This window comes from Oncorhynchus clarkii, chromosome 4 (assembly GCF_045791955.1).
Source record: "Oncorhynchus clarkii lewisi isolate Uvic-CL-2024 chromosome 4, UVic_Ocla_1.0, whole genome shotgun sequence".
Taxonomy (NCBI): domain Eukaryota; kingdom Metazoa; phylum Chordata; class Actinopteri; order Salmoniformes; family Salmonidae; genus Oncorhynchus; species Oncorhynchus clarkii.
The window spans coordinates 64,850,671-64,867,914 of NC_092150.1; the positions used below are offsets into that span (position 1 = coordinate 64,850,671).

General features: G+C 46.1%; 1 protein-coding gene across 2 annotated transcripts in view; it reads left to right on the forward strand.

Moving 5' to 3' along the window:
* LOC139407139 (centrosomal protein of 85 kDa-like) overlaps window positions 1-17,244 on the forward strand; it is a 74,590-nt gene that overhangs the window by 28,543 nt on the left and 28,803 nt on the right. For both annotated transcript variants that reach the window (XM_071150587.1, XM_071150586.1), the window contains one exon: window positions 12,399-13,117. In XM_071150587.1, the coding sequence (XP_071006688.1) occupies window positions 12,399-13,117 (719 nt within the window). The remainder of the gene's footprint in view (window positions 1-12,398; window positions 13,118-17,244) is intronic.

Here is a 17,244-nt window from a genome sequence, read left to right on the forward strand (position 1 = left end):
AGCCAGCTTTCCTGTCCTGTACAGGCTTGTTTTATCTAGTCGGCTACGGACACCGTATAATTGGCGAGGCAAGCCAAGCGTTCTCACTAACACTATGCTGACTGGTGACCCCTTTTGATTCTGCTTCAGGTCGGTTAGGCTGCTGAGAGAGAGAGAGGGAGGGAGGTGGTCTATATTCATACATCCAGCTGGCCGGTCTCTCTGACTGTGTCCCTCCTTCAACAGGGCTCCATTAACCTTGATGACTGGGAGATTAGAGAGGGATATATGAACACACACACTGGACCATAGGACCATCTGTCCTCTTGCACACACACACACACACACTGGCCTCGGTGGGATTATTGTGCAGCACTGCCTGTGGTCCAGCCATGTAGACACTGTTTTTATGATACTCATCTGGGGCACATACTGTGCACACGCAGGCGTACGACATACTGGGCGGAAATATACTGCCCACACTTGTTTACGCTCTATCACGGAGGTTTTGGGCTTGAGGACTTGGGCTTACATGACTTTTGGATTTGGAGAACTGTTACATAAGACTGCAGCCGAACTGGGCATACACACAAAAAAAACACTGCATCAAAAGCTGCTGCTCAGCCACTAAAGGTGTTACGCAACCAGATTGGACGCTGCTGCTCCCCACTTGTCCCTTCGAATTAGCCTCGAGCTTGTTTATTGTTGACAGGCGGAATGCATAACCGGTAGGATGTTTACAATCCAAATCAACAGCCGTAATGACTGCTAACCCTAGCTCGCGTCTCTGTTGATGGCCGCTAAACTGTGCTCCTCGTTGGCCCGTGCTCAGCTCAGATAGCACACCCTGCCCGCCCTCTCTTACAATCCTCTCCTGTCCTATGTGGCGACTCATATTTCAGCTGGTGCCCTTGACTCTGTCTGTACCCCGCGTGCTAGCTCTATCTCTCTGGTTACATCAACACGTCTCTTCCCTGAAGCATGCTTATTGAGTCCAGGACAGGAGCGAGTTGGCAGGGCTAGCTAGCTAAGTGCTGTCTGTGGTGACGCAACACCAGTGGAGCAAGAGTTCCACTACCGCTCAGATGACAGCTAGCAGGACAGGCATGTCGTGACACGAGGAGCGCCGGCTGACAGGAAGCCAGCGTTAGCGCTTTCCCAGTTGGATTCCACCTCACTACATAAATAGATTAGGTTGATGTGCTTCGTTTATGATGGTGAGTTTTGAAGCCGCGTGGTGGTCTTTGCAGATTGAATGGCATCGTGTGAGCTGGTCTGTAAACAAACTTCAAAAGTCTGATGAATGATGATATTGACAGACATGAAAACGTGTTAGGATCAGTACAATTGAAAGGTATTGGAACAAGGGGCTGCTGTGACTGATGACATCATATTCCTGAGCCTACCATGAGACTGTTCAGTCATCTGATTCTTCCTGTGTTTTTTGACAGGCAGGACAGAGGCTACTTTTTACCCAGGCAGGGGTCCTTCCACTTCCTTACGTCATGTCTCTGAGTGGCTGGACCATAGGATGTTTACCCATCCCGAATTAAACCTGAATCAAAACATCCCATTTATATCTCTCTCTCTCTGCAGTTAGCCAAGCAGCAGGACAATAAAGCAGCCCCCTCACCCCCCTCCAATTCCCCCTACTCTGGCCCCTGTCGGACCCCATCTGTAAAAACGGCCGTGTTTTTATAGGAGCCTCATTTTTGGCCCCTGGCCCGGCCCTTGGTTTACGAGAATGGAACGTCCAGAGCTCCCGAGTCGCGCGCTCATCCCCGGTGACCCGTCTCCTTGGCGCCGGCGCCGCGGTAACAGCCCGGTGCCCTGAAACCCGATAGCTGTGGCTAAATACGTGCTAATGTGGCGTAAACGCTAGCAGGCTACCTCCTACGCACCCTTCAGGGAGAAAGGCTGTCTATAAAGGGGGAAGAAAACATGTTAGACGGCGTGTCTGACACATACACACTTAGCAATATACGCACTCATTGTCTCACACCTACAACACATACCATCTTTCACACACACACACACACACACACACACACACACACACACACACACACACACACACACACACACACACACACACACACACGTTATCGTATACTCATCCACATATTCTTAAACACATGCTCACAAGGCCACAGAGTGAACACACACTCTCTCTCAGACACACAAATTCTCACTTCAAAACCGCACATACTAAGTGAGGCCCACACCACAGAGCTGTTGATTGGCTAATAGACGCGTGTGCGGGATTGCTCAACAGGGCCTGGCTGGTGGAACACATCATGAGGCTGGTTCTATTGACAGTGATGATGATGACGATGATGAAGCAACCTTCTCTTTCACAATCACTCACCACCACCACCTCCCAACCGTTCGATCAGGCGACATGTTGTTGATCTGAGACCACGCAGTCTGTCACGCTGCTGTTGTTGTCCCTTTCCCCCTTCTCTCTTCTCACTGCTATTTTCTTCACCAGGACTCGGTGTCCTGCAATCACGTAGGATAACTGTGCAGTGTGAGTCATTGGGCGTTTGGCTGTTTTGGATGCTGTTCAAGATCCTGTGATATAAGACGGAGCTCATCGCCTCCCCTCAGTGTTACTTGGACCGGATACGGTTTGGCCTAGAGGAACGCTGTGGCCACGTGATCCATCCAGTCCAAATCCAGCCCTGTTCGGTTGATGTTCAGGCTAACAGAGATCACCCTGATCCACTTTTATCCTCTTTTGGGTATTGCAGCACAGCCTCATCCTGCTGGCTCTGGACAGTTGATCTTGTCCTGTCATGTAACTGGGGTTTGGGGGAATACCGTTTATTTAAATACAGTTGATTTATTCTCCAGGACCTCTCGAAAAAATAAACACAGAGACGAGGGGGTGGGGTGTGCTTTAGCAGCGAGGTGAATGTATGGAAAGGAGCAGGAGGAATTCTCCTCAGTGACAGGGAGGGGGGGGGGGGGGGGGGGGGGGGGGGGTGAGAGAGGGGGGAAGGAGAAAAGAGTGGGATTCATGAGTGGTAGGGACAAGGTGGAGGTGCTGAGCGGAGGAGAGGCTCCTCCTCGTTTACTGTAGCTATCTATCGCTATCTACACTATATATACAAAAGTATGTGGACACCCGTTTCAAATGAGTGGATTCGGCTATTTCAGCCACACCCGTTGCTGACAGGTGTACAGAATCGAGCACACAGCCATGCAATCTCCATAGACAAGCATTGGCAGTAGAGCGGCCTCACTGAAGAGCTCAGTGACTTTCAACGTGGCACCGTCATAGGATGCCACCTTTCCAACAAGTCAGTTAGTCAAATTTCTGCCCTGCTCGAGCGGCCCCGGTCAACTGTAAGATCTGTTATTGTGATGTGGAAATGTCTAGGAGCAAGAACGGCTCAGCTGAGAATTGGTAGGCCACACAAGCTCACAGAACGGGACCACCAAGTGCAGAAGCGCGTAGCAAGTAAAAAACGTCTGTCCTCAGTTGCAAACACACCGTTTCAAACTGCCTCTGGAAGCAACGTCAGCACAATAACTATTCGTCAGGAGCTTCAAGAAATGGGTTTCCATGGCCGAGCAGCCGCACAACAGCCTAAGATCACCATGTGCAATGCGAAGCGTTGACTGGAGTGGTGTAAAGCTCGCCACCATTGGACTCTGGAGCAGTGGAATCACGCTTCACCGTCTGACGGACAAATCTGGGTTTGGCGGATGCCAGAAGAACACTACCTGCCCCAATGCATAGTGTCAACTGTAAAGTTTGGTGGAGGAGGAATAATGTTCTGGGGCTGTTTTTCATGGTTCGGGCTAGGCCCCTTAGTTCCAGTGAAGGGAAATCTTAATGCTACAGCATACAATGACATTCTAGACAATTCTGTGCTTCCAACTTTGTGGAAACAGTTTGGGAAAGGCCCTTTCCTGTTTCAGCATGACAACGCCCCCATGCACAACGCGAGGTCCGTACAGGCCCGATGGCTGTTGAGATCGGTTTGGAAGAACTTGACTGGCATTCACAGAGCCCTGACCTTAACCCCATCAAACACCTTTGGGATAAATTGGAATGCTGACTGCAAGCCAGGCCTAATCGTCCAACATCAATGCTTTTGTGGCTGAATGGAAGCAAGTCCTCGCAGCAATGTTCCATAATCTAGTGGAAAGCCTTCCCAGAAGAGTGGAGGCTGTTATTGCAGCAAAGGGGGGACAACTGCGGATTAATGTCCATGATTTTGGAATCAGATGTTCAACAAGCAGTTGTCCACATTTATTTATTTTTATTTTACCTTTATTTAATTAGGCAAGTCAGTTAAGAGCATATTCTTATTTTCAATGATGACCAAGGAACAGTGGGTTAACTGCCTTGTTCAGTGGCAGATTGACAGATTTTTACCTTGTCAGCTCGGGGATTCAATCTTGCAACCTTTCGGTTAATAGTTCAACACTCTAACCACCAGGCTACCTGCCGCCCCACATACTTTTGGTCATGCACTGTAGTGTATCTCTATGTAGCTCTACATTCTATAGCTGACTGTTACTGGCCATAATTTGGCCTGGAACACACAAGGGCTGTGATTTTCATTGCTAGATGCAGGAACATTGTAAGGAGGCTCTCCCCAGCTCTGTGAGCTGTTGTAGGGGAGGGCTGTACTACCAGCCCCAGGCTTCCGCAGGCCTAGTTCCCCATCTATCGCTGTCTCTCTCTCAAACTCTGTCTCTCTCTTTCTCCCTTTCTCTCCTCCTCTCTCTCTCTCTTTCTGTCTGTAGCCCTGTTTTTCTCTACTGCCGCAATGCAAATCATAACCAGATGAGTCTATTCTGGGTGCGTTAAACCCCCTGTCTGAAATTACCTCCCTGACTATATAAGGGTGGCAAACACAGACTTCGACCTCTATTTTTTTATTTTTTATTTTATTGTGTAATGAATAACAGCTGTTAAAATGTGTGTCTGTTTTAGGCTCTTGCCCCTCTTTGATTTCATACAATAACATCTGAAATCACTCTTAATGGCTCACATCACAACACCATCATCCCAGACACCCTGGACCCACTCCAACTCGCATACCGCCCCGGCAGATCCACAGATGACGCGGTCTCTATTGCGCTCCACGCTGCCCCTCTCCCACCTGGATACCCATGTGAGAGTGCTGCTCATTGACTACAGCTCAGCGTTCAAGGCCTTAGTGCCCTTCAAGCTCATCACCTAATCTAAGGACCCTGGGACTGAACACCTCCCTCTACAACTGGATCCTGGACTTTCTGACGGGCCGCCACCAGATGGCGAGGGTAGGCAACAGCACATCCACCACGCTGCCCCTCAACACGTGCCAGGGCAAAAACCTCTCCCTCAACGTCAGCAAGACAAAGGAGCTGATCTTGGGACATCAGGAAACAGAGGGCCAAGCACGCACCGATTCACATCGACGGGGCTGTAGTGGAGCAGGTTGAGAGCTTCAATATTCTCATTGTCTACATCACTAAGGATCTATCGTGGTCCACACACACCAACACAATTGTGAAGAGGGCATGACAATGCGTCTTCCCCTCAGGAGGCATGGGCCCTCAGATCCTCAATTGAGAGCATCTTGACTGGCTGCATCATCACTTGCTATGGCAGCTGCTTGGCATCCGATCGCAAGGCGCTACAGAGGGTAGTGCGTACTGCCCAGTACACCTCTATACCAGGCGGTGTCTGAGGAATCTCCGAAAAATGGTCAAAGACTCCAGCCACCCAAGTCATAGACTGTTCTCTCAGCACCAAGTCTGGAACCAACAGGACGCTGAACAGCTTCTACCCAAAAAGCTACCAGGACTATCTGCATTGACCTATTTTTACATGAACTCTTTTGACTCATTACTTAAGCTGCTGCTATTCTTTATTATCTATCCTGTTCCCTAGTCCCTTTATTCCTAGTTATATGTACAGTTCATTCGGAAAGTATTCAGACCCCTTTTTTAACATTTTGTTATGTTACATCCTTATTCTAAAATGGATTAAATGAAAATAAAAACACTAATCAATCTACAAACAATACCCCATAATGACTAAGCAAATAGTGGTTTTTAGTATTTTTTGCAAATTTATATATAAAAAATAAACAGAAATACCTTATATACATAAGTATTCAGACCCTTTGCTATGAGACTCGAAATTGAGTTCAGGTGCATCCTGTTTCCATTGAACATCCTTGAGATCTTTCTACAACTTGATTGGAGTCAACTTGTGGTAAATTCAATTGATTGAACATGATTTGGAAAGACACACACCTGTCTATATAAGGTCCCAAAGTTGACAGTGCTTGTCAGAGCAAAAACCAAGTCATGAGGTCGAAGGAATTGTCCGTAGAGCTCCGAGACAGGATTGTGTCGAGGCACAGATCTGAGGAAGGGTACCCAAAAATGTCTGCAGCATTGAAGGTCCCCAAGAACACAGTGGCCACCCTCATTCTTAAATGGAAGATGTTAGGAAGCATCAAGACTCTTCCTAGAACGGCCCTTGATCTGGGAGGTGACCAAGAACCCGATGGTTACTCTGACAGAGCTCCAGAGTTCCTCTGTTGAGATGGGAGAACCTTCCAGAAGGACAACCATCTCTGCAGCACTCCACCAATTAGGCCTTTATGGTACAGTGGTCAGACGAAGCCACTTTTCAGTAAAAGACTCATCACTGCTTGCTTGGAGTTTGCCAAAAGGCACCTAAAGACAAGATTCTCTGGTCTGATGAAACCAAGTTTGAACTCTTTGACCTGAATGCCAATTGTCACGTCTGGAGGAAACCTGGCACCATCGCTATGGTGAAGCATGGTGGTGGCAGCATGATGCTGTGGGGATGGTTTTCAGCGACAGGGAGACTAGTCAGGTTCAAGGGAAAGATGAACGGAGCAAAGTAGAGAGAGATCCTTGATGAAAACCTGCTCCAGAGTGCTCAGGACCTCAGACTGGGGTTAAGGTTCACCTTCCAACAGGACATTGATCCTAACTACAGAGCCAAGACAACGCAGGTGTGGCTTCGGGACAGGTCTCTGAATGTCCTTGAGTGGCCTAGCCAGAATCCGGACTTGAACCCGAACATCTCTGACGAGACCTGAAAATTGCTGTGCAGCGACGCTCCCCATCCAACCTGACAGAGGATCCCCCCCAGGTGTGCCAAGCTTGTAGCGTCATACCCAAGAAGACTCAAGGCTGTAATCACTGCCAAAGGTGCTTCAACAAAGTACTGAGTAAAGGGTCTGAATACTTATGTATATGTCATATTTCAGTTTTAATTTTTTTATGCATTTGAAAAAAATGCTTAAAACCTGTTTTTTGCTTTGTCGTTATGGGGTAGTGTGTGTAGATTGATGAGGGGTGAAAAAAATGTAATCCATTTTAGAATAAGGCTGTAACGTAACAAAGTGTGGAAAAAGTCAAGGGGTCTGAATCATTTCCGAATGCACTATACATTTTTACCTCAATTACCTCGTACCCCTGCACATCGACTCGGTACTGGTACCCCATGTTTATAACAAGTTATCATTCATTACTCATTGTGTATTTATTATTAATTTTATTATTATGTTTTTCCTTTTTATTATGTCTCTGTTTTCTTTCTCTTTTCCTTGTTGGGAAGGGCCAGTAAGTAAGCATTTCACTGTTTGGTCTACATCTGTTGTTTACGACGCATGTGACGAATACAATTCGATTAGATTAGAATTTATTTTCTTTTATTTAATAAGGCCTCGATATTTAATCAGCTCTCTTCGCATATTTTTTTTTATATTTTTACACGGAGCATATTTGCGCCTAAATTGAAAAATATTGGCCAACACGAAGAAATTAGGAACACAAAGAAAAATATTTTCAGGTTAGGAAGCTAGAATCCTTAATTTCTCTGGGCGCTCTGGTTAAAATGTAAGGTCGCACAGGAAAATATTTAGGCGCATATGCGAGTAAAATTGTTACGCTGTTGAGCCCTGTTAATAGAGTTTTAATTAAAGCCTGCTGGATCTCAGAGATCTGTATCTCCTTTCAGAACACTTGTTATTGCTTTTTACTCCAATAACAAGCTTATTGGCATTGCTTAGAATTGTCCTGAGCATATCCTCCCTGCCAGCAGTCCTGTCACCACTTGTCACCATTCTGTGGTGTGGCCTCATTATGATTGCTCCCTGGTAGCCAACTGTTATATCAGTTACCATCATCATCATGCTAGCATCATCAGGCTGTCAGAGCTGGTTGTCAGTGTTAATACACTGCCCTCTGTACATCTCCACGTTGACTTTCCCTCCTCCACTAACCCTCCATGCTGTTCCCTACCTCTCAGTGCTTTGTGTGCTGTACTGTAGTGCTGGCATCCAGAGTGGTTAAGGCTGAGTTCACTTCAGTAGCCATTGGAAGCCCAGGGTCAGTCAGTCACAGTGTGCATCTGAATGCCTTTCCAAGTTGTTAGCGCTCAGTGTAGCATGCTTCCTGAGCTCCAGCTGGCCTGCAGGAAAAGAGAAACTAGCAGGTCTGAGCCGCAGTCTCCAACAGTAGCCAGCCAGGATATGTCTTCTTCACTTAGAGCTATCCAGACTGGTTTATGTCTACTTAACACCTTCCAGGCTGGTTTATGTCTACTCAAAGCCTTCCAGACTGGTTTATGTCTACTTAACCCCTTCCAGTCTGGTTTATGTCTACTCAAAGCCTTCCAGACTGGTTTATGTCTACTTAACCCATTCCAGTCTGGTTTATGTCTACTTAACCCCTTCCAGTCTGGTTTATGTCTCCTTAATCCCGTCCAGACTGGTTTATGTCTACTTAACCCCTTCCAGTCTGGTTTATGTCTACTTAACCCCTTCCAGTCTGGTTTATGTCTCCTTAACCCCGTCCAGTCTGGTTTATGTCTCCTTAACCCCGTCCAGACTGGTTTATGTCTCCTTAACCCCGTCCAGTCTGGTTTATGTCTCCTTAACCCCGTCCAGACTGGTTTATGTCTCCTTAACCCCGTCCAGACTGGTTTATGTCTCCTTAACCCCGTCCAGACTGGTTTATGTCTACTTAACCCCTTCCAGTCTGGTTTATGTCTCCTTAACACCGTCCAGTCTGGTTTATGTCTCCTTAACCCCGTCCAGACTGGTTTATGTCTCCTTAACCCCGTCCAGACTGGTTTATGTCTCCTTAACCCCGTCCAGACTGGTTTATGTCTACTTAACACCTTCCCGGCTGGTTTATGTCTACTCAAAGCCTTCCAGACTACTTTATGTCTACTTAACACCTTCCCGGCTGGTTTATGTCTACTTAACTTTAAGTCAGTTGCACAAAACATTTTAAGGTGAATTTCCCCAATAAATTAAGTGGAAAAGTTAAGGGTGCCCACGAGGTCCCTTATCGGCTTCATTCAGTATGGATATCAATGTAAACAGCATTTGTGGAGGTGATTGTTGTTTTCATCTGCTCTGGTTACAAAAGGAAAACATCAACCAGCTAGCTACTTAGCTAAACAATGGAAGATGCACAATCCATGGCTACAAAGCTAGCTACTTAGCTAAACAGTGGAAGATGCACAATCCATGGCTACAAAGCTAGCTACTTAGCTAAACAATGGAAGATGCACAATCCATGGCTACAAAGCTAGCTACTTAGCTAAACAGTGGAAGATGCACAATCCATGGCTACAAAGCTAGCTACTTAGCTAAACAGTGGAAGATGCACAATCCATGGCTACAAAGCTAGCTACTTAGCTAAACAGTGGAAGATGCACAATCCATGGCTACAAAGCTAGCTACTTAGCTAAACAGTGGAAGATGCACAATCCATGGCTACAAAGCTAGCTACTTAGCTAAACAGTGGAAGATGCACAATCCATGGCTACAAAGCTAGCTACTTAGCTAAACAGTGGAAGATGCACAATCCATGGCTACAAAGCTAGCTACTTATCTAAACAATGGAAGATGCACAATCCATGGCTACAAAGCTGGCTAGTTAGCTCTAAGTATTATTTAAGCTAGCTTGACGTACTTAATATAAACAAGTTGAGAAAAAAGTAACTACAAGAAACGTGATTTATTATCTTCTGAAGCAATTTGGTTGTCCTGTCTTGATTGCTATCTGACAAAATTAAAGCAATCTCTTTGACGAGACATTAGTCAGTAAATCCTGCCGTCTCCGTGGTATCCAGATACTCTTTCTGCCATCCATACCTTCAAACTACTGTAAAGGCCCTTACCTAAGGAAATATTTGAGGGGCTCTATTCCTTAAGGTTAACCCTAACGCTTGATGTTTTATGCAGCCGGGCCCTAGTTTAGAGTCACCTCTTCCTCAGACCAGGTTATTGCACGTAGCCAGCTAGGGAAGGAAGTGTCTCATGTGTGAGACTAGGTTTAGAGTGGCAGCCGGTCCTGTGTGGAATGGGCTGTCTGAGCCTAACTTGCCCTAGCCCCACCTCCACCCTTCAACCCCCAGCCCCTTCCAGCTGCTCTAGCATTTGCCCTGACTCTCAAAAGTGTTAACAAAGGAGCACTTTGTCAGAACCTCGACGAGCCACGTGCCTCTGTCTTTTGTTAACGGCCCAACCGCTAATGGTTTCCTGGGGGGCTCAAGGTGAGCGCAAACTGAACAACAACAAGGAGCAACGGAATCCGGGTGGTATGGTGGCATGACAACGGGGTCTTTGTCTCAGTACAAAGTCAGTTTAAGTAGGCTACTTCAGTACAACTTCAAAACCAGTGAAATTGACCTCCATTCTGAACTAACATTGCTTTCAAAATATTGCAGACAATCTTTTAAGTTGATTGACCTTATAACTCAACCAAGGATACAATCATTATGCGTCCCACCCTGCGTCCTTGCTGCTCATATTAGAGAACATTCCGGACAGTGCATGGGGGGGGGGGTTGTTGCTCTGATGTGTGAATTGCCCCAATGACTAATGTGACGTGAGAAGGGCTGACAGAATGACTGCTCTGTCTCTTCTCTGACTGGCTGACTCCTCCTTCAAAGTGTCCCTCTCTGTCACTGTCAGGATACAGGGGCGTCAGAGCCCTTGGCCTGCTCTCATTTTGGCCTCAGATTATCTGGTCACCTATTGTTTAGATTCAGTTGAAGGGAACTTTTCACATGGTTCGTTAGGGTCAGGAGCAGTTCTGTGCTTCCAGTACTAGAGGGCTCTGGGATGTTGGGAGGACTGCCCTGTCACTCTCAGACTGGTCCTCTGTCTTCCTCTCTCTCGCCTGGTGGAAGATCACTGCCACTGCATGGTTTAGTTGAGCCAACTCCTCTGTGGTGTTAGTTACCATGCTAACAGTTTACTGCATTACAACGGATGACAAAAGAGTTGGCCCAGACAGAGCTAAGACCATCCCAGGCTATTGTCCTCCTCCCACTCTGCCCCAGCTTCAGCCTCCTTTCTCCCTTTCACTGTGGCTTACTCTCCCCTCCCTCTCCCTGTTCCTCCAACTCACCAGCCAGTCTACTTGCAATAAGTCTGGAAGGAGAAAATCCCTGCTCTGCTGCATTGCAGAGTCCTCTAGTCTTAATGAGATGCACGGAAGCCCCAGTGGAGGCTTTGATGCCTTAATGTTAGTCTATTGCTGTAAATGAGGAAAGTTGGATATGGGCCACTGGTTGTTGCATCATTGCTATGATGTGCTTAAGTAATGGGCAGAACTTAGAATTGGTGATGAGTCCGAGTTCACTCCTGTCTATATACTCATGGCTAACTAGTGGTCTTTTATGCTGAGGTACAGTAGTAGTATCATACTGTTTGGTTCATCCAATGATTAATGACAGTGTGACTTTAACATATGATATTGTCAATCACTTTCAGACCTGCACTGGGGAGCTAATTATCCGTGTCTTGCTTTGGTAGTTAGTCATGTTGGTTTAGAAGGGCCCAGCCATAGACACAGTCCTTTGTTTACCCCGTGCTTCTTTGTGCGTGACTGGCCACATGTGTCTGTTGCGTGATGCCCCTGAGGCAGCAGTGTTCCTAGTATGTCGTATAACACACACACACACACACACACACACACACACACACACACACACACACACACACACACACACACACACACACACACACACAGATCGTGGGTTATTCATGAGGAACATGGCAGATGAGCCCAGGGCTGACACTGTGGGCGGTGCCTCCAACCATATAGTAACACAGTAACACCCCTGCTGAACATCTGAGCCCTCCAGACAGACAGACTGCAGCTTTCTATGAACCAGGAACACATTTTCTAAACTAATAATGCCCAGTAGTATGAAATGGTCCTTGGAGCACACTGTGGAGTACTGTGTTCAGAATTGAAGCACCCCTTTGTAACTAAATTCTACAGTCGTCAGGCAAGAAACTTCCCAAAAAGTTGTGGTCGTGTATTATAGAAATGTATGTCGTTTGGAATATGTAAGATAGTTGAACAAGTCCACCCACACAGTGTTCCTCTCTCCTCTCCTCCAGACCACTCCAGCTCCAGCACCACCTTGTCCTTCCAGCCGCTGCGCTCCCAAGGTGCCCTCCCCACGGCCCACGTCATGCCCTCGCCCTCCACCGGCCCCAAGCTCAGCACAGTGCCCTCCCCTGGGAGCAACCCCTGGTCTTCCTGCCAGCTGCCCTCGCCCCTCGACAGCCCCCTGGACATGAAGGACCCCCGGCCCGTCCGCCGCTGGTCCTCCCTCACCCGCCTCAGCCCCCAGGAGAAGACCATCCCCGGGGGTCGGGCCGCGTACCGCTCTGACCCCCATGGCTCCCTGGACAGAGGGGTGCTCTACGGTTACAGGCATGACCCTCTGGGCCCCACGGACCCCTACCTATCCCACCTGCACTCCCCAGGGGCCGAGGCCAGGTACAAGTACCCCCTGAGTACTAAGACAGACTCTCACTCTGCCTGCTCGTCCCCACTCAAACCCAACACTTTAGACCTGACCTACAGTGCCTTACCGGAGACCAAGCACCCTGGCGTCGGGCTGACGGTACCCAGCCAGAGGGGCCTACCACTGGGCCACCAGACAGTAGGAGGGTCTCCCATCCAGCCAGCAGTGAGGACCCAGATGTGGCTGAGTGAGCAGATGGAGTACCGGCCCCCCGGCCCCGGGCCAGAGCTGTGTGGGGCCCTGTCGGCCTGGCAACAGGAGCAGCAGCAGAGGGAGAGGCTACGGCAAGAGGCCGAGCTCAACCAGGTGAGAGGAGTGTATTGGGCGAGTGGACTACAGTTTCTGTTAGACAGCTAGTCAGGGGACTCTGTCAAATAAATTGATGAGTGTTAGGTTAACACCCATGACAACTAACTTTCAGATTTTCAGCACAAAATTGCCTGGAGTCTGTACTAAAAACTGGTGAAGATTTCCCTCCAAATTGTGAACCGCTTCATGTAGGACTAAGTATGAGGGCATATCGCCCTCTGGTGGGCTTCTGAAGCGTTGACGTTTTTCCTAAAGGCAAACAATACAAGATGGTCAGTGCAATCTGGAATCCTGGGGACGGCCATGATTACCATGGCCATGTTAAATGTAAACTTCAATGGGTTAGGGACGTCCCAACGATCACGTTTCAAGTTTTAACGTCACATCCACAAGTAGAGTAAAATGCCTTTCTTGCACGCTCTAAACCAAGCTATGCAATAATCAATATCAATGTGGTACTAAAAATAACATAATGTAGAACAAAAACAGGAGAAAGTAAGTATGCTATATACAGGGTCAGTTCCAATACCATATTTACAATGTGCAGGGATACTGGAGCGATAGGGGTGGATCCCGGATTGCACCGATACAAGATACACATGCGTTTCCATGAAGGCTAATATAAAGTAGTTCACATTTTCAATGAAGACAGGCAAACTCTTTATGGTTTGTGTATTTGATCTTTATCTTATAACATTCTTTACAAAATGCGTTGTGTGCATAAGAAAGTGACCAGTGGAGCCAGTGCCTGCAGATAGACAACCGTTCTACAGTAGTTTCATCTTCAGAGAGCTGGACGCGTTTGGTGCATTTACTCTGTGTTTGTGTCTTACTCTGCCAAAAATAAACGAGTCGCCTCTTACCACTGGACACTAAAACATTTACAGCATACAATAATGTTAGGATATCGCAATAACAATATTATATCTCTCCCCGAACAGTTTACACTACATACACATTTTTATTGAGGGAAGAATGTGTTGTACTTATCTACTATCCAGTGTGAATATGCTAAAAACTGTGTTCAAAAGCAACTGGACACAAAAAGATGAAAAGCCAACCGTCTCCAAAGGGCCTAACTCAACTGTTAGTCTGTGAGTGCAGCATAAAGAGATGATATCGCACCAGAAAGGACTGATAACTTTAAAGGTCATATGCAGCTGTTTTTATCTCAACATCAAATCATTTCTGGGTAACAATTAAGCACCTAACTTGTGATTGTTTTCATTTAAAATGGTAAAAAATAAACAAAAAAATTGCTTCTTAGGAAAGGGCCATTTCTCAAGCAAGAATTTTGCTAGGACTGTCTGGGAGTGGAGTGGGGAGTGGGAAACTGAAAATGAGCTGTTATTTTCAGAGAGGTTTGGAACTCTTCTTTCTCATTGGTTTATTATCCAATTTACCCCATGGTGAAGAAGGCCATACCCCATACCCCATAGAAGGCCAAAACTCCATCCCACCAAAACAGGCAGAAATTTTAGGCAATCCTTTCAAACAGCTCTAGGGCATTATCATAATTTTCACAATACTACAGTATAATTCCAACCTCAATGTGTGGAAATATATATATATAAAACATAGGATTATCACGTTTTTGAATACACTGGGCCTTTAAAGATTGCATACTAGTTTTCCTAATTTCAGTTTATGTGGCGAAACAAGAAAATATAGTGTAGAGAATCATTGTACCATCTAAACCGCTGTGAAATATATATTTTAAAATAGTATTTTCAGCCGTTTGAAACTGAAAAAGAAAGTAAAAGACAAAAAATTGGAACCATAGAAATAGAACAGAAATGGAACAGATTAGACTAGCTTTCGATCAGAATGACAGAACTATAACTCACATTTCTATGTGAATTGTGGAGGGTCAGCCAAAAAAGTTACATATTGCAGGTTTAATCATTTGTCAGTTGCATCATGCGTGTTTTGTGCTTTGGTCTTAATAGTCTGACTGTGAGTGTAAAAGCTTTAAAGAGCTTGTTCTCTATGGCTCATATAAACCCATACGTAAAATGTATGCACGCATGACTGTTAGTCACTTTGGATAAAAGTGTTTGCTAAATGGCATACTTAAAAAAGAAATCATTGGCCAGAATGAAATGTGGTGCAGTTAGGTGATTCTACCACTAGAGGGAGGTCAAGCTAAATGGAAGGAGGGCATGCTATTGATTCTCCCATGCCAACATTTTTTACATTCTCTACCATCGGTGGATGGAGCTTCATCCTCCTGTCATATTTTGAATCTTGCCGTCTCATGTTACGATCTCACGGAATCCCAGACTTTTCTTCTCTCCAACAGCTCAAGATCTTGGATTCTAATCCTGCAGGTTCGCAGCCTTTATTCAGTGATTTGATGCTGTGGATGAACAACTGTTGAATAGTAATTAGTCAAAGCCATGGTGTATTTATATGATCAAATCAGAGGTACAGGGACTCCCATCAGACCCTGTGGCCCTTGGGGACTGGAATTGCTCAACCTAACTACTGTAAGCCATGAGGTCAGATGTCAGAGGTTACATGAGCTTGACCAGGACAAGCATGAGGAGCAGCACGATGACGATGAGCAGGAAGTTGAGCATCAGGTTGAGGCCGCGGTCGTTGACCAGATCCATGATGACACTCGACATGGAGGAGGTTGGGTTCAGGCTGCAGATACCCCAGGCAGAGCGATCAATTTCTGGGCAAAGCTCTTCAGTCCGGGGGGGGGGGGGGGTGTGTGTCTTCTGGAAGGTTCCCCAGGAAGGCTAGTGATGGATTGATGATTGGATGGATGCAGATTACATCTCCCTGCTTAGCCCTCACTGTAGCTGTGCTGTGGTGGTTGTTGGTTCAGCTACAGAGGTCTGAGAGGGAAAACAGGGGCCCAGTGAGAGACCGGTTCGCTTACGCAGACACACACATGATCACACACACATATACAAGTCAGATTCCCGTGGGTTAACATTGTCAGTACGTTTATTTCAGCAGTGCACTGTAGTGTGTTAGTATAGCCAGGTGGCAGAAGGGAGCTGTAAGTTAAGAGTCACTGTGAGGGATGACAGAACTACATGAGGGTGACATGTGTGCACACAACTTTGACATACACTCCCCTACGTATTTGTTTGGACAGTGAAGCTGAAAGGTTGAATTTGGCTCTATAATCCAGCGTTTTGGATTTGAGGTCAAAAGTTTTATCAGGCGACAGTACAGAATGCCACCTTTTTATTTCAGGGTATTTTCATACACATCTGTTTACCGTTTAGAAATGAATGCACTTTATGTATCTAGTCGCCCCCCCCATCTGAAGGTGCCATGAGTATTTTAACCCTTATTTTAACAGGTAATTTGACTGAGAACACATTCTCATTTACAGCAACGACCTGGGGAATAGTTACAGGGGAGAGGAGGGGGGATGAATGAACTGGGGATAATTAGGTGACAGTGATGGTACTGTATTGGGATTGGGAATATAGCAAGGACACAGGGGTTAGCTCCTCTACTCTTACAATAGTGTATTCAATTTAGTCCAAAGTTTAGTGTTTGGTCCCATATTTCTAGCACGCAATGACCACATCATGCTTGTGACTCTACAAACTTGTTGGATGCATTTGCAGTTTGCTTTAGTAGTGTTTCGGATTATGGTGTGCTCAATGATTGGTAAATCATTTTATTGTGTCATTTTGGAGTCCCTTGTATGGTAAATAACAATAGAATATGTTTCTGAACACTTCTACATTAACGTGCATGCTACCATGATTACGGATAATCACGAATGAATCGCGAATAATGATCTTTGTGCATCTGTAACTTTCTCAAAGATCATGCCCCCAAAACATGCTAACCTCTCATTAGCATTTGTTTGGTGGGGTATGATATTTATGACTCTGTTACTTTAGCTTCACCGTGCAAATAAATATGTAGGAGAGTGTATACTGCATCTGGGAACAGCAATATTCTATTGCAACTCTCACACTGCAACTTTCTAGTATTATATATGATTGTATATGTCATTCAAATAAATCATGGCGGATTATTAGACTCTACAAAACAGTATATCTGATCTTATCCTACATGAATTCCTGCAAATTCAAAGCCATTTGACAAAATATTAAGATAATCTCCATGTTTGCCACCCAATCCCC